Source organism: Clytia hemisphaerica, unplaced genomic scaffold (assembly GCF_902728285.1).
Source record: "Clytia hemisphaerica strain Z4C2 unplaced genomic scaffold, Clytia hemisphaerica genome assembly, whole genome shotgun sequence".
Taxonomy (NCBI): domain Eukaryota; kingdom Metazoa; phylum Cnidaria; class Hydrozoa; order Leptothecata; family Clytiidae; genus Clytia; species Clytia hemisphaerica.
The window spans coordinates 765,343-778,379 of record NW_027104248.1 but is presented as its reverse complement, the minus strand read 5'-3'; the positions used below and the strand labels follow the sequence as shown (position 1 = coordinate 778,379).

At 36.1% G+C, this 13,037-nt stretch overlaps 1 protein-coding gene across 1 annotated transcript; it reads left to right on the top strand.

The window, feature by feature from the left end:
* Nucleotides 1-10,528: 10,528 nt before the first annotated feature.
* LOC136816472 (probable rhodanese domain-containing dual specificity protein phosphatase) lies at nt 10,529-12,947 on the top strand. Its single transcript, XM_067072806.1, has 2 exons — nt 10,529-11,035; nt 11,355-12,947. Exons 1-2 carry the CDS (start codon nt 10,903-10,905, stop codon nt 12,293-12,295), a joined length of 1,074 nt encoding a protein of 357 aa, XP_066928907.1. The 5' UTR covers nt 10,529-10,902; the 3' UTR covers nt 12,296-12,947.
* Nucleotides 12,948-13,037: the final 90 nt, after the last annotated feature.

The window sequence follows — 13,037 nt, the reverse complement described above, 5'->3', positions numbered from 1 at the left end:
TAAATTCTTGTCAAAATATTGGTTGATCTTCTCTAGCCAACTAATCATTGGCATTAAGGGAACAACTGTAAAAAAATTCAGGTCATTTCCATTAACAGATGACATTTTATGACTGTTTCTTTATTTTTAAGTATAGAATATGTAAAAAAATGAGACTGACATCTGGCCTTTCCTACCATTCCAGGGCCTATATTTTCAGGAAAAGCCTCAACCTTTCACAGTTTGGTGAATATCATTCTTAAATATAAGCAGGTTACTTCAACTAAATGGGTTTAACAGTACTTAATTCCTATTCAAAACTTTTAGACTCATTCAGAAATCCTACTTTGACAATAATTTGCGCTTTACCGCAAAATTTTTAAGTCCAAGTGTCGTGATTAACTTTAGACTGTCCAATATCTCTATATTTGTGTACACTGACAGCCTTACTTGTTGATTCTTAAATAACTAAGCACATTACTAGGGTGATATTTTATGAGATACTGCAAACAATGATGTTTAAATCTTCTGGACAAGAAATATTGGACAGTCTAAAGTTAATCACGACACTTGGACTTAGAAATTTTGCGGTAAAGCGCAAATTATTGTCAAAGTAGGATTTCTGAATGAGTCTAAAAGTTTTGAATAGGATTAAGTACTGTTGAAACCCATTTAGTTGAAGTAACCTGCTTATATTTAGGAATAATATTTACCAAACTGTGAAAGGTTGAGGCTTTTCCTGAAATATAGGCCCTGGAAGGTAGGAAAGGCCAGATGTCAGTCCCATTTTTTTACATATTCTAAACTTAAAAATAAAGAAACAGTCATAAAATGTCATCTGTTAATGGAAATGACCTGAATTTTTTTACAGTTGTTCCCTTAATGCCAATGATTAGTTGGCTAGAGAAGATCAACCAATATTTTGACAAGAATTTACCTTTAGAGCCCTTAAGTGGGCCTGATTTAGCATTTTAGGAGGGAAAAAAAAACGAAGTTAAGCAAATTTTTCAATTGATCATATCTTAAGAGACTTCAAGGCCCCACTGAGATTTTTTGAGGTTATAAACTAGACCTACTAAGGAAGCATTACTGAAAGTTTCAAAAGAATTTGTAGGGGGTTCAAAAAGATACGCCATCTTGAATTTTGCTCCAGATCAGCCAAAATAGCAATTTTTTCGGCCATTTTGACGGTTACGCAAAATAGAAATCCTGAAAATGTTATTTTTGTGGCCAAACCCACCAGTAAACCACTCCAGGTCAAAAGTTTGCTTCAAAAAAGTCTCAAGGACCATCAGCAGACAGCTAAAAGTGCTTCCAAACCCAGATTACACAAAGTTTGAAGCCCTCTACAGGAGGTGCTAGAGATTTTTGGGGAAAATTTTGGAGACTCAATTTGATTTTTTCTGATTCCCTACAAAAGTTCTTGAATCCACTGTAAATCAGCTTTCTAATGTACTTGAATAAAAATTCATTGGCTTTCAAAATCTGCTCCCCACCAGAGTTCATGATTTTTAGGGGTCAATTTCCGCTTAGTAGCCTATCTTTGAGACGCTGTATCTTCAAAACTACTTGAGATATCAAGGTGAAATTTTCAGGGTCTTATTTTCTTGTGTGATGGATCATTTGGTCAAAATTTCATCAAAATCCAAGAGGATGAGGTATCACACCCTGAAGACTCTTAAAAAAAATGGCTCTTAAGTACATAATTTGACGTCCTGAAAAATATACGTTGCTCCAACCAACGAACGTGGTACGTCTCAAAAGCTAAACTATCGCGGGGAATGATGCAAAAAATTCCAGGTCGATAGCTGTTATAGAATATAGAACCCCTGGATAAAAAATTTTGCCGTGTCGCGAACAAGAAGTCTGAAAAAACTCACCCGCGAGTACTCATTTTCAAATTTTGAAGGAAAATGAAGACATGGTGTGCTGATTTTTTCTGCAAAAGAATAAGCTGAATAAATTCTCTACACTTTGGAAAAAATACTTATGTTAAAAGAGGTTTCCTTCCTTGAGGTATGTAAGCTTGAATATTTTTTTCTCGAAAATCTATGTTTTGTTACTGCCGCATGCGTAAAGGCCCGACCTCCCTACCTAAAGCTCTAAAACAGTATCTAATAACATGAAAACCAGAATATGATTCTTCAATGGGAATCAAAACTATAAAGTGCACTTACAAACATCAATTTGTCAGATTAAACAAAATTAATAACCGCACTGTCATCATTGACAATAAAACAAACGATTTTCTGTCAAGAGCCTTGTAAACATTCCAACAACTTCCATCGAAATGATCTATCACAGCTCAGTCTACCATTTTTAGCGCAGTCCGAGGATTGAGCAGAGCGCCCGAGCTCCCGCGCGGCGCGCACCGCGGGGATGGAAAACTTCAATCTGTCAATCATTTTCTCAAGCGAAGAGTATATACGCGAAGCGATTCTAGCTTTACGATAGTGCCGCAGATTATCAATGGATAGTATTCAATTATCATTATCCCTTTATTTTCATTCCTAGAACTTTTCCTTATTTCCTTTGCGTTTCTCATGCAATTTTTGAAAAGTTTGATTTCTCACGCATTTTGGATTTTTGAGAAAAATTTTCCAATTTTAGGAAAAACGTTTTCCCGATTTCCCAAGTTTCCGAAAAAAAGTTTCCCTGATTTTGTTGTGTGGAAGGAATTCAAGACCTTCTTCTTATGGTGTATTTACAAGACTGAATAATATCTTTCAAATTTCAATAATAAATAGTCTCAGAGGAAAACCCGATACGACATCCCTCCCTCCTGAGACCAGTCCCCTAAAAATCACAAAAGCCTAAAAATTCTAAAAATCACAAAGTCCTAAAAAAAACAAAATCCTAACATGGTCAATATAAAATATATACATAAATAAATCTTCAAGTGTATGACTATTTCATCGTTTTCAGTTCATAACTATTTCTTATCTTTACTTCTCAGTCCGTATTTATGAGTGGCAGGCTTCTTTGTTTGAAACTTGACTGCCCTTCGTAATTTGTCTCTTGTAATATATTTACAAACTCCATCATTAAGTTCAACTTTGTACACTGGGTGTAGTACATCAACTATTTTGAATGGACCGTCCCATTTGAGTGTCATCTTCAATTTCTTGTTTCTTGTAAGATACACGTAAACTTCAGTGTCCTTTTCGAGTATATCGTTAAAAGCGTTTCTGTCTCTGTATGTGAGTGAATACTCTTGTGTGGTATCCATAATATCTCGTGCAATTTCGTACATACGAGCCAATTTGACCTTGAAGTCGTCGAATGATTCGAATTTGTTGTTGGTTTCGTCGAATAGAATATGTAGTGGAGTTCTTGTCTTTCTGCCATACATCAATTCGTTTGGTGTGAATCCCGTTGATCGATTCACGGACGTGTTATAAGCGAATGCGCACTCTCTACACCATTGATCCCATTCCCCTCCTGAGAAATTAGTATAGGCGAGGAGATAGTTCTTGATGACGCCGTTCAATCTCTCCGTCAACCCGTTTGAGCGAGGGTTGTATGCAGTCGTTTTCAGTTTCTTCACCCCGAACAAGTTTAATAATTCGTTGAAAAGTTCACTTTCATAGGCGGGGTCTTGATCACTGAGGAGTTTGAGTGGTATACCAAACCTCAATGAGTAATCGTAGATACAATTTGCAGCAGTTTTTGCTGTCCTATCCTTGCATGGATACACCGTTAGAAATTTTGTAAACTGATCAACCACCGTCAAAATGTGTCGATTTTCACTTTCCGTCACAGGCAATTCCACAATATAATCAATGGAAATCAAATCCAATGGTCTTAATGGAAATGGTCTACGCCCTGAATGAGTGAAACAACGATTTGATGGTTTCGTACAAATGCAAACTTTACAATTTCCTACAAATTCCTCAACAGCTTTTCTTACACCTGGCCACCAATGATTACTTTCCAAAATTCTCCTTTCCGTCTTTTCAACCCCAAAATGTCCGGCTGCAAACTGACAATGACCTCTTTCAAAAATCTCATCTCTCAATTCTAACGGAACAACAACATATGATTTCCCTCCTTTAAAATACTTCAACAAGCCGTCAACAATTCTCAATTTACTCAAATGACGTTTATAAACCAATGGAACCTCAACTTTTTCTCCCTCAAGATGATCAAAAACGGCACGAATCTCGGCGTCGTTACGTTGCTGGGCAATGAATGAATGTTTATCAAAGTCAGTAATATTTACAGTATTTACAGATGGTCTCCAACGTTTTTCAGTTTTAATGTCTGTTTTTAAATTTCTGCTGATATAATCACCTATGACGTTGTCTTTTCCTTCAATGTAACGAATAATAATTCCTATGTTCTCAATATATTCTATCCAGCGGTATCTTTTATTTACAATATCACGAAACGTGGATAGATAGGTCAGCGGTTTATGGTCGGTATAAACAATAACAATTTGATCTGTTATGTAAAATTCGCTCTTTTTAACTGAATAATAGAGCCCCAAAAGTTCTTTGTCGGTAGTACAATAGTTCATTTCACAAATAGATAAAGAACGACCTCCGTATAAAATTGGACAAAAGGTTCCTTCGTTCTCTTGTGTCAGGGTAAACCCCACAGCCACATTTGAAGCATCTGTAAACAAAACGAATGGCTTTGTATAATCTGGGTGGAGCAAAAGAACATTTTCAGATAAAAGTCTTTTGATCTCATTGAAACTTGTAGCGTGTTTTTCTGTCCATTGAAAACGAGTTCCTTTTTTCAATAGTGAAAATAAATCTGCAGCATAATGGGAAAAATCTGGAATGAATTTCCTGAAGAAAGCAACCATCCCCAGAAAAGAACGTAGTTCATTTAAATTTTCCGGTGTTTTGATGTTCACAATTTCCTCAATTTTTGTTTTCTCAGCACGAATTCCGTTCTGGTTAACTACATGTCCCAAAAATATCACTTCACTTTTAAAAAATTGACTTTTTCGAAAGTTTATGTGTAAACCGTACTTTGCAAATAATTCAGTAATCTTTCGAATATGCTCAAAGTGATCTTCTTTCGTTTTTGAAAAGATCAAGCCATCGTCGAAAAACATACGAGCGAATTCGTGACAATCTTTCAAAACTTCAGATAGATTTGCAGAAAGGGTAAAGGCTGCGCCAGTCAAACCGAAAGGCATAACTATCCATTGAAATTTTCCCTGCGGTGAATCGAAGGCGGTTTTCAATTTGTCGGTCTCCTCCATAGCGATGTGATGATAAGCTGCTTTCAAATCAATAACAGAGAAATATTTACACCCTTTCAGTCCGTCTAAAAGGTCTTCATTTCGAGCGATCGGATATTTGTTGTTTATGGTTTTGGTATTCAATTTGCGATAGTCAATGCAAAATCGTAGCGAACCATCAGGTTTCAAAACCGGTACTATCGGAGCTGAATATGGACTGTATGACCTCTCGATACATCCATTTTCCAATAATGTTTTTATTTGTTCGTTTACTGCCTCTTTTCGAGCGTGAGGGATCGATCTGGGTGCACAAACTGTTGGCGCGTCATCAGTAAGGTTTATCGAATGTTTCAAAGGTAGTTTTGATCTCGACAAAGGTGAATTCTCAATAGCACCGTAATAAGTTTCTAAAATTGTTTCTAATTTTTGAATCTCGTTTCGTTCAGTTAATTCGGTATCCAAAGGAAGTTTATTCGACGCATCCGTAGCATTTACTTCGATTTTACTCTCTTCTGGACAACTTTCTATTTCTCGAATTTCTGCAACAATTTGTCCCTTTTTCAGTTTCTGTTGGACTTCAGAATGGTTGGTTATCGGTATGGTGATGTTTCTTTCAACGTTTTCGAAAGTTAGTTCGTTTACGTTCAAGCAATTTGGTAACTCTTCATTTTCACATAAAAAGCTTGTCCCAGTGATTGTTTTCGGTGAATTGATTCGACCTTTGATCATCATGGTATGGTTGGGTGGTAGATAAGCGACTTTAGCGACTTTGACGTAAGCTGTGACTGACGAAATTTTCTCCCGATAACATTGTACTGTAACTTTCTCATTCTCTTTCGTCGTGTAACTAAGTGTAGAGTTTTCAATGTCTCTTTCACATTTTCTAAATTTCTCCTCCGTCTGAGCACCATAAATATTCGATTCAACGTTAGATGAAATGAGAATGGGTTCATACTCTAATGTGTATTGTCTATGTCTATTACTGTCACTTGATGGGAACGATAGATTCAAATAAGCAATACCATCAAATTTGAACGGTGTGCCGTCGACTGCGGTACCTGAGCGTTCGACTTTTTGGAGTGGTGGTTTATTTGGTAAGTTCTCGAAGTCTTGTCGTTTCATGATGGTGACCTGTGAACCCGTATCGTACAAAAAGTCAACTGTCTTTCCACAAGTGTTTATCTTGATAATAGTACGCGGAGCAGGCTTGACATCATCTCTAATCGCCCCTGTCTCAGATTTGTTTTCTGGGCAGAATTTCGAAATATGCCCAGTTTTCTGACAATTAAAACACTTCTTTTTCTTGAAGCAACGTGAAGCATCATGTCCTTTCTTGTGACAAAAGGAACATGTAGGTTTGTTTGAGTTTTTTGGTTTGTTGCCCATATTGTCGATTTTAGTGCAAAGAGTCATTACCATTTTCTCTAGCTTATCTACGCGGTCTTCACCTTGTAGTTTGGTAGCAGATGTCCTGTCTGGTGCGATGTCTGAATAGTACTGACTTCCATAAAATCGAGTGTTCAAAAATTCTATCAATGCTTCCAGTCCTGTGGAATTCGTAAGCTGGAAAATTTTGGCTTCTTTTCGATAGGAATCCTCCAGAGTATTGACCACGTGGTTGGTAGCAAGCGCGTTGATGGTGTCTGCATCTGACAACCCGTATAAATCTCGTATAACAGTTCGTAAATCGTGGACGAACGTGTTTACATTCAAGTTTTTCTTCCAAACTAATCCCCGAAGTTTGGTTTCTAAGGTTCTCTTGTAATCTGTCCCTGCAAATTTTTCTTTTAACGCATCTTTTAACGTTGCATACGTGACGGTGTTATCGGCTAAGATCTGTTCGGACACGAGTGAAAATGCGACGGAATCGGTACAGCACAGTAGAAAGTCTTTGTATTTATCATTCTTAACGCCCGTTGCACGCAACATTGCCTCGAAACGCTGAATCCACAACGTAAAACTAACCTCATTATCTCCACAAAATTTCGGTATGTTAGGAATTCTCGAACCAGACGCCATACCCAAAATTTCAAATGACATGCAAAATATCAAAATTGAATCTCAAATCAAAAATCACAAAAAATATGAATTTCTCCAAACAAAAATATGAATCGCGATCAATAAAACAACTAATGAGCCTTGACTTCACAAAACGTATAAATATCAAACATCAAAAGGATTTCTCAAAAAAAATTTTATCAACACCAAATGTCTCTCACAAAAATACAAAAATAATCCAAATTCAATTTCGGTGGAAGCTCCAATTGTTGTGTGGAAGGAATTCAAGACCTTCTTCTTATGGTGTATTTACAAGACTGAATAATATCTTTCAAATTTCAATAATAAATAGTCTCAGAGGAAAACCCGATACGACAATTTCCCGATTTTTGTAAAAATGTTTACCCAATTTTCCGATTTTTTCCAGGTAGTACCCAGTAGTAAATGGGGGTATGGGGTGGTTTTGGTTTTTTTCCAGGGACTTCCCGGTAGTAAATAGGGGGTATGGGGTGGTTTTGGGATTTTTCAATGTAGTATGGTGTACTTCAGGGGTGGGTGGGTGTCAAGTTTTGAAAAATACCTTGTAGTACACTACATGCTGCCTTCTAGTACACTGACCTTCCCTGCCTCCAAAGTCATTTGATTTGAGTTTAATGAACCGCGTACATGGTATCAGCCCCCCCCAGAAATCTGAAGGGCACCTAGGCTAGGTTAGTAGAGGGGGGTTAATGCCTTGCAATTCTTTGGGGTTACCTATTCATCAAGGGTACCTAGCTGTCTTGATGGAGGCTCTGGGGGCTGGTTATATTTTCCAAATCAAATATTTCAAAATATTTCAAATTATTGAATTTTTTTACCCCAGCACCTAGTTTCTCATCCAATTTTTCTTTCCTTTCCCATTACGCCATCTTTTGCTATATTTTTCTAATGTGATTGTTTTGATTTACAGCCGCCATCTTTATAGCATAACAACAAAGCTTATTAGCAGGCGTTCATGCGTGAGCATGATTTTAGGAATGACAAAAGAACAAAAAGTGTCAATTCAAAGAAATTATCTGCTGAATAGGGGGTACCTAACTCAAAGCAATTTTTCAAGGGGACCTAACTCGTTGGGGGCACCATGCTTCATGGGGGCACCTGAAAAGTGGGCTGAAACCATGGCGTATTAAAAAATGCACGATTTCTCTTTCGATTTTACATTAAATGAAAATACAGACCAGATATCAACAAGTCCCATGTTGCGTACACTCGTCCCAAGTTGGAGCAGTTGACGGTATCTGGCCATGCAACTCTGCCCCTAAGATCCGCTTCCCACCACATAAAAAGCCAGAAAAACAGGTAAATATAGCCAGTTTTCAATGATTTTGCCCCTGAACTGTGTATATTATTATCAACATTTTGCCCCTGCCCTTGAAGAGGCCCCCCAGCAGACCCTCAATTCACGCAATCGCGCAATTCTTTTTCAAAATTCACGCATTCACTCAAATTTTCCTCAAGTTTCACGCAATAACCCGATTTTTCAGTAATTGGAAAAATTTTTGGGAAAAATCGGGGAAACATTGGAAAATCAGGAAAACTGCACATAGTAATTGGTGGAAAAAAGGGAAAATTCACGTACCTTATTGGTATTATATTTTGCGTGTTACAAAATTTCGCGGATATATACTGTATTTATTTCGCAATTTTTTTAGGCCAAATTTTGCCAAATTTAATACCGTTTAAATTTTTCAACAATAAAAAATCGTGAAATTAAAAATACACACGAAAAATTTTCAAATAGGTCGAAAATCGAAAATACTTATTTGTTACACTTAGTTACTATTTTTGTCAATAGTTTTGTTACTATATTTGGTATGTTTACACCTACGTTGTGTTTCAAGCGAAATAAGTCATTTTCTTGCCTTATTCCCACTTTTTGAGAATATGCCCAATTTAAATTTAATACACAAGAAAATTTCCAGAAACTGGCAATCGCAAAATTTAGTACACGCGAAAAACGTTTCCTCGAAAAAATTTCACGAATCGCGAAATTTTGTAACACGCGAAATATGATACCAATAAGGTATTCAAAATAGCCCAGATTCACGCATTCACGCAAGTTTTTTCAATTCACGTATTCACGCATTTCTTTTTCAATTTTCACGCATTCGCGCAACCGAAAATGCCCATTCACGCAACCGAAAATGCCCATTCACGCAACCGAAAATGCCCATTCACGCAACCGAAAATGCCCATTCACGCAATCACGCAAACAGCTAGGGGGGCCCCTTAAAAAAAGGAGCAGTCTCTGCCCTTGAGATCTCAATGATTTCTGCCATACTCTGAAAACTGGTAGGAGGGGAGTGTAGGCAGGTGTGTAGGGGTCGTTATTGTCCTCTCAAGAGATTAATACCATAAACTGCTCTAACTTGGGACTATCTGACAAAACATGGGACGGCAATTCGGCCACCATTTCACCAAACCTCCAAAGTCATTTTATTTGAGTTAATGAACGACATATTAAAAAATACACAATTTCTCTTTTGCACCGAGTAGGCTTTTAAATCGAAATATGAAAAAAATCCGTAGTGGAACACACGCAAGTGTCTGTGCACTCTAAGAGGAACGAAGAAGTATGATTGATAAACTTGGTGGAGTTATCAAAACAAATTTGTTGTCAAAGAGATTTAACAGTAAGTGAAAATACAGACCAGATATCAGCCAGTCCCATGTTTCGACCAATCGTCCCAAGTTAGAGCAGTTGACGGTAGTTGACTATGTTCCATTGGTTCGATTGATTTTCAATAACATTCGATTTTGTTTGATTGAGATTATGTTCGATGAGTTTGATTGCGATTAAATTAAATTAGATCACTCCTTTAAAGCTTTTTAGAGTGGGCGGCCGAGCGCTTAAGTATCGCACGAAAGCAAATAAAATCCAAATCAATCGAACATAATTGAATACAATCGAACGTAATTGAAGCAATCGAACGGCAAATCCTGGGTAATAATCGATTGCGATTCGATTGTGTTTGACAATCGAATTGCAATTATTCGATTGGGTTCAATTGCGTTCAATTGATTCAGCGTTCAATTCATTCGATTGACACCGTCTGGAGACAGTAGTGCACTCTTGCACTCTCTTGGTGGCAGTGTATCCATCATACGTGCTGCTGATATGTGGGGTCTTCCTTGCTACTTTGCAGACCAGTACTGAATGATCTTTATTTGAACTCAATTTTTTGTAAAAAAATTACAGTATCCAGGCGATTACTTAATCAAACAGAATTGACAATCGAACCAAATCAAATGCAGTTAGTCTCCATCAGGATTAGAAACTAGGCTAGTCTTATATACCTCTTTTATTTTAGGCGATTACTTAATCAAACAGAATTGACAATCGAACCAAATCAAATGCAGTTAGTCTCCATCAGGATTAGAAACTAGGCTAGTCTTATATACCTCTTTTATTTTTTCCTTTGCAACAATACAAGGTGACAAGTTGATACAACACATTGACCACTCCCTGTTAAGTTTGTATCGAAATCTGCAACAAAAACAAAAGTGATCTCTTCTACTGATTGCTTTGTATTGTGGCGCTCCTTCGCGGAATGTTTATCAAATTTCATCACTTCCTGATCCAGTGGTGATTGCATGTACTGCTACTTGTAAATACCAAAAATTACTTTCAATTCATTTTCTCATACAAAGAAGAAAGTTTGCACAATCATCATGACAACCATCACATCATGAAAAAGATGGGGTGTGGATACTCAAAGCTTCTATCAAAACAACACAAGTCTAGTACAAAGCCCTTCGATGAAGATGCTATGAGAGATAGACATGTTTCAACAGAATCAAAGGAAAATCCATCATCTCAAGGTATTATTTTGTTCACTATTTTGTTTTGTTCAAATGTATCCGATGACAAAAATTTCAACTTAAACAGTAGCTTCATTTTTTCTGTCTTATCTATCAATTTGCTACTTCTACATTTTAAATTTTCTCTCTGATATAAGATTAAGGATGACTTTACTTTCAAGAATCTGAATTTTTTATGAGACAAAGAGTAGTTTAAAATTTTGAAATGCTATGCTTTCTTTAGAGACATAGGTTAAATTTGAAGTAAACATACCATTTTTAATAAACTTTAAAATGGGAAGATGTTCGAAAATTTAATGAATTTATTTAATGTTTTCAGGTCATCAAGATGTCTCCAAAACTAGTAATCACTTTACAATACCAAGTATTGATGATTTACCACTAAACAAAGATAGTTGCATAACTATGCATGATTTGTACAATCTTTTAAATGATGGTGCTATGAAAATGTACATTCATGATCCATTTAACCTTTTGCTAATTGATGGTAGAGAACTGGATTTATATTCCACGCAACATGTCATAACAGCAAAACATCATTCAATCTTTGGATCAGATAGCAATTTTGTTTTGAGACTTTCAAATTATGGAATGGTGATTATTTATGGGTCAGAGCTGCAAGTGAATAAATCGTCAACTGATTCATTGTTAAAATTGCGGGCTGAAGTACAAGAATATGTAGCAAGTGATGTTTTAGTGTTAGTGGAAGGTTTCGATCAATTTCATTTGAACTACCCCTTTCTATGCACTGATAAACTCATAGAAACAGTTGCTGATCGAAAAGAGCTGCTGTGTTACCCGTCTATGGTATTGGATTCTAAGCTTTTTCAAGGGCGAGGTGACCAAGCTACCAATGAGAATATTATTGATGTTTTGAAAATTACTCACATTGTGAATATCACCTTGGAACATCAAAACGCTTTTCCAAAAAAGGTTAAGTATTTCCGATTGGAACTAGACGATGTTGGGGAGTCAAACTTATTCGAACATTTCCATAAAACATCTGATTTTATAAATGAAGCACTTTCCACGAAGATTGGTCGAGTATTAGTTCATTGCAACATGGGTGTTAGCCGAAGCTCTACAATCACTTTAGCTTATCTCATGAAGTACAAACAATGGAGTCTGGATCTTGCGTTCAAAACCTTAAAATCCAGAAGATCTTGCGCTGCGCCTAATGATGGTTTCTTGCAACAGCTCTCTAAGTGGGAAATAGAGATGCTGGGACAAAAACTCACTGATATCGATTCCCTGTTTTAAGTTTCTGAAATTCTGAATTGGGTGTAGTTTTGTCCCGTTAAATTCTAGAATTCTAGTTTAAAACACTTGCATCAGTTTGAAGTACTTGATTAGACTCTTCCTTTTCCTTTGTTTTATCTTTTGTAGACGTATGGTCAAACCTAGTTTGTGTCGTAAAGCTGTAGTATTTGATCGGTTTGATTGGTTTTTATTAAAATTATAGTTTTGATACTTTTTCATATCTATTTAATAGAAAGTTTGTGAATAACATTGAAGAATATTTTTGTAAGATATAATAGCTATTTATAATGAACATTGTGGCATAATTTATAATTTTTAGATATTAATGATTTTTGTATATAAAAGAATGTTAATTCCTTGACAGGTGATTGTTAGCTCTGGTGAAATATCAACTTCACTGAGAAACACTTTTGCTTTGTTGAAGTCATAAAATAATTTACTCTTCACTCTTTCAAGCAACCAGAGATTTAAAAACATTGGCTTTTGGTTTCCATTTATTTATTTAATAGTTTAGATTTATTATTTTCTGGTCTTAAATAGTTTTCACAAATTTTTATTTGTTTGCTCTGGGTTAATCTTTCTAGCTTAGCGGGTGTTGCTCATTATTTCAATTTTTAAGATATTAAATTATTTATAATAGTAGTGAGTATATGATTGAAAAGTCTTTTAATCAAATATAACAATCCTTTGGCTTCTAATTTAGCTTTCGATCTTATCATTTTAGTCTTTTTATTTAGAGCTT

Coding starts and splice junctions, on each gene's coding strand:
- LOC136816472 (XM_067072806.1), top strand. CDS start 10,903: ATGAAAAAGATGGGGTGTGGATACTCAAAGCTTCTATCAAAACAACAC. Junction 11,036..11,354: donor GGAAAATCCATCATCTCAAG/GTATTATTTTGT, acceptor TAATGTTTTCAG/GTCATCAAGATGTCTCCAAA.